This window comes from Lactuca virosa, chromosome 8 (genome assembly GCF_052849685.1).
Source record: "Lactuca virosa cultivar CGN04683 chromosome 8, Lactuca_virosa_CGN04683_v6, whole genome shotgun sequence".
Taxonomy (NCBI): domain Eukaryota; kingdom Viridiplantae; phylum Streptophyta; class Magnoliopsida; order Asterales; family Asteraceae; genus Lactuca; species Lactuca virosa.
This window is the reverse complement of record NC_136433.1, coordinates 283,315,520-283,318,798: the sequence shown is the minus strand read 5'-3', so window position 1 is coordinate 283,318,798 and position 3,279 is coordinate 283,315,520. Positions and strand designations below refer to the sequence as shown.

Genomic DNA, 3,279 nt, shown 5'->3' with positions numbered 1-3,279 from the left:
CCCATTAGGCCCGATAAGAGAGTTTTTGGGTTAAAGGCCCAAAGTTGAATGGATATAGCTTGTTGGATTAGGTTTAGAGTTTTCACAAGGGAGTTTCAATTGGAGACAATTTATGGATGTATAAACTGATATAACATTCGAAGTTTGGCTCACATTTAACATAGCGTCATAGTTACATGAAGAACTATCTTGTACACGAGTAGGAAATCCCGACCCTAAAATGCTAGTTGTGAAACATATCCTCTCTGAGACATCTTTCTTCCTTTTAACAACAGGTCTTCCATGCATCTTTCTTCTTTGGGGAGGTAATGGTGGGGTAAATGATGTCTCTGGCCACATGTTACTACCATTCATAGGCAAGATATTGTTCAAGTATGTTTTATTGTAATTTGACCTACATACAATAGGATCGACAAAAGTCTTAACATCCCAATTAAGAAATAAGATTGTAGAAACTGAATGTGCACACCCATATCGATTCAGTTGCCATAACCTACAAGAACATGTTTTGTTGTCAAGATGCACATCATAAGCTTGCCCTTCATTTCTAGTCTCAAACGTGTTTAATTTACTTGGGAGCACCTGCTAGTACCTAGCTTCAATCTTTAAACCATTTAGCAACTGCCTGATGGCAGGACTTACCTCCTTTGACCATTTTTTGTGTTTCAAGTTATACTTCCTCTCCATGATATGTAACCTCAGCTCCTCCAACAAAGTGAGAATAGGTTTCCTTCTGTCTTCCACAACTAATGCATTAATGCTCTCTGACAGACCATTCTCCACTGCAGCACAAGCCCTGCCGACCTCATAAAAAGCCCTTGACCAAGTCTTTGGATCCTTTTCCATCAAATAGTTATGGGCTTCTGGGTTTAGTTTTTCCATTTCTTTCATGAACACATTGAAAGACTGTAGTGTTGTTGCATTACAAGCCTTCCAAAAAAGGTTCTCAAAAATATTCCCTGCAAACTTTTTCTTAAAGTTTGCAACAATGTGCCTGGCACATTGTCTATGCTCAGCACAAGGAAGCATCGCCTTAACTGCCTCCATAAGACCCTTGTGTTGATCAGATATTAATGTGAAGCCATTGCCCATACCTAGTTCAAGATCATCTTTAAGCAGCTCCAAAAAACTACATACAATTTTCTTTATTCTCAACAGACACTATTGCCCATGCAACTGGGAAAATGTGGTTGGTAGCATCTCTGCACACAACACATAGTAACTCCCTAGTGTATACACCCTTAAGGAAACACCCATCTTTCCCCAACACCTTTCTACACCCTTCTAACCAAGAAGATTTCACATTAGCAAAACACACATAGAACTTAATGAAGTAATTCAAACCATCAGGCATGCATTAGACATCAATTTTTACTGTTGAACCTGGATTGGTTCTTCTAATTTCCTCCCAATAAGACCATAATTTTGTATAATGCTCAGTTAGGGTCCCCTCAATAAGACTCATTGCATGTGCCTTTGCCCTTCTACATTGACTTAAACTTACCTGTATTCCAAACTTCCTTATGACCTCCAATCTCAATTGTCTAAAAGTGAGCTTCTGTCTGTGCAAGATTTCCTTAGTATAATGTTCTCCTATCCGTGAGTATGTGACAATAGAACCTAGTTTGTAGTTTCTAGCACAATTATGTTCAATCTTCAATGTCTTAATTTGAAATGACACCTCCTGATTCATCCATGTAGCCCATAATCTGAATGGGCAAGCTCCTTTGCAACAAACCACCAACAACCTTTTATTGTCATTCTTCTTGAAACATAGTTGGCATCCATTCGCCACAACATAGTTACATAACATGTTTTTCAGTTGCTTTGGACTTTTAAACTTCATCCCTAGAACAGTTACTTGCCTCTTCCATTGCAAATCAGGGTTGAAAATGGAATGTATCTCAACATCTTCTTTTTCAACTTCATTGTCACCAGTATCTCCTTCAGGAGGACATAACTTATTAAGAAAATCATCCTCACTTGTCTTGTTCAAGGGTGTGTTGTCATGGTCAATGACTTCATCTTCAAGACCTACATTGGGATGGGTTCCATCAGAGACAATGTTTCCTTCATTTGTAGCTCCACCCTCATATTCAAGGCCACTTTCGTCTTCACTAACAACTAGATTCATGTCATCATCCCACCGTTACTCCAAACCATTCCCATTACGATCAACATAAATTGAAATTTCCCCATACTCATACCCAGTATCTATAAACTAGGCATAATCTAAGTCATCTACAATGGGAAGAATCCCTCTAGATAAAGGATTGTTAGGTATGCAATAGTAAAGGTTTTAAAACTCTTCCCCTATAGCTCTTTCAAGAAAAGCAAAACAGTCCCTTACATCCATACCTGCCCAGTCAATGTCAGTAAAGAGGAAGTGACTCCCACCAACAAATCCAGAAGGATGTCGCACAAATACACCATTGTAGTGTACATGAACTCTCAGATAGACAGCTTTGTTTTCGTTCTTATCCATGCAAGAGTGTAACAAAACTCAGAGAGTATAATATCTTCGATAGCAACAATGTAATCTGAATAGTGGCTATTATTGTTAAAAACCCTAGTTCGATATCTTCCTTCCTCTTCTTATATACCACATACAAACCAAGGAAAATAAAATTAAACATTTTGATGATTATACAGTCAGGAATAACACACATGGCAATATTTACAGTTGACTACCAAAGTCAAAGGCCACGTCATTTGTTTAACCGAATAAATTAATTCAAATATCAATAATGACAAAAGTGACATGTAAATTTCTTATTTGGGGGTCTATAAAGACCAAATAAAATAATAATGGGCTTTTAAAACCAACTGTAAAAGATAGTAGGGTCTCTATGACAAAAACCCTAGGAATAAATCTATTGGTTGATTTGACTTTATAACTTGTATGATTATATGGTATCATATATTGGCTAAAAGTAAATTACCTGAGCAAACAACTTAAATCTATGACTATGCATAGAGTTATAACTTCTTTTTTCGTAACATCCCAAGATTTTGCAGGTATTTCCAAACCCTCTTCTATCATTACTTTGTCATTTGTAGTCCTTGGCGTTGGAAGTGTAGAGCCAATATAAGTATAAGGGCCAAGGTTGCAACCTTGGGTCAAGGAGGAGTACGCTGAGCGTACATAAGAGTACGCTAAGCATACTAAGGTCCGCCTTAGTACGTTGGGCGTACTTCTGTCAGGATAAAACCCTAATATTTAGGGTTTAGGGGCTACATAAGCAACATTATGAGCATATAACCCACCCTTACCTCAGC

The 3,279-nt window shown here is 37.8% G+C and overlaps 1 protein-coding gene across 1 annotated transcript; it reads right to left on the bottom strand.

The window, feature by feature from the left end:
* Positions 1–433: 433 nt before the first annotated feature.
* Positions 434–2,134, bottom strand: LOC145131578 (uncharacterized). Its single transcript, XM_079066250.1, has 3 exons — positions 1,505–2,134; positions 643–1,119; positions 434–493 (listed from the first exon to the last, which is right to left on the bottom strand). Exons 1-3 carry the CDS (start codon positions 2,132–2,134, stop codon positions 434–436), a joined length of 1,167 nt encoding a protein of 388 aa, XP_078922376.1.
* Between the last annotated feature and the right edge of the window lie 1,145 nt (positions 2,135–3,279).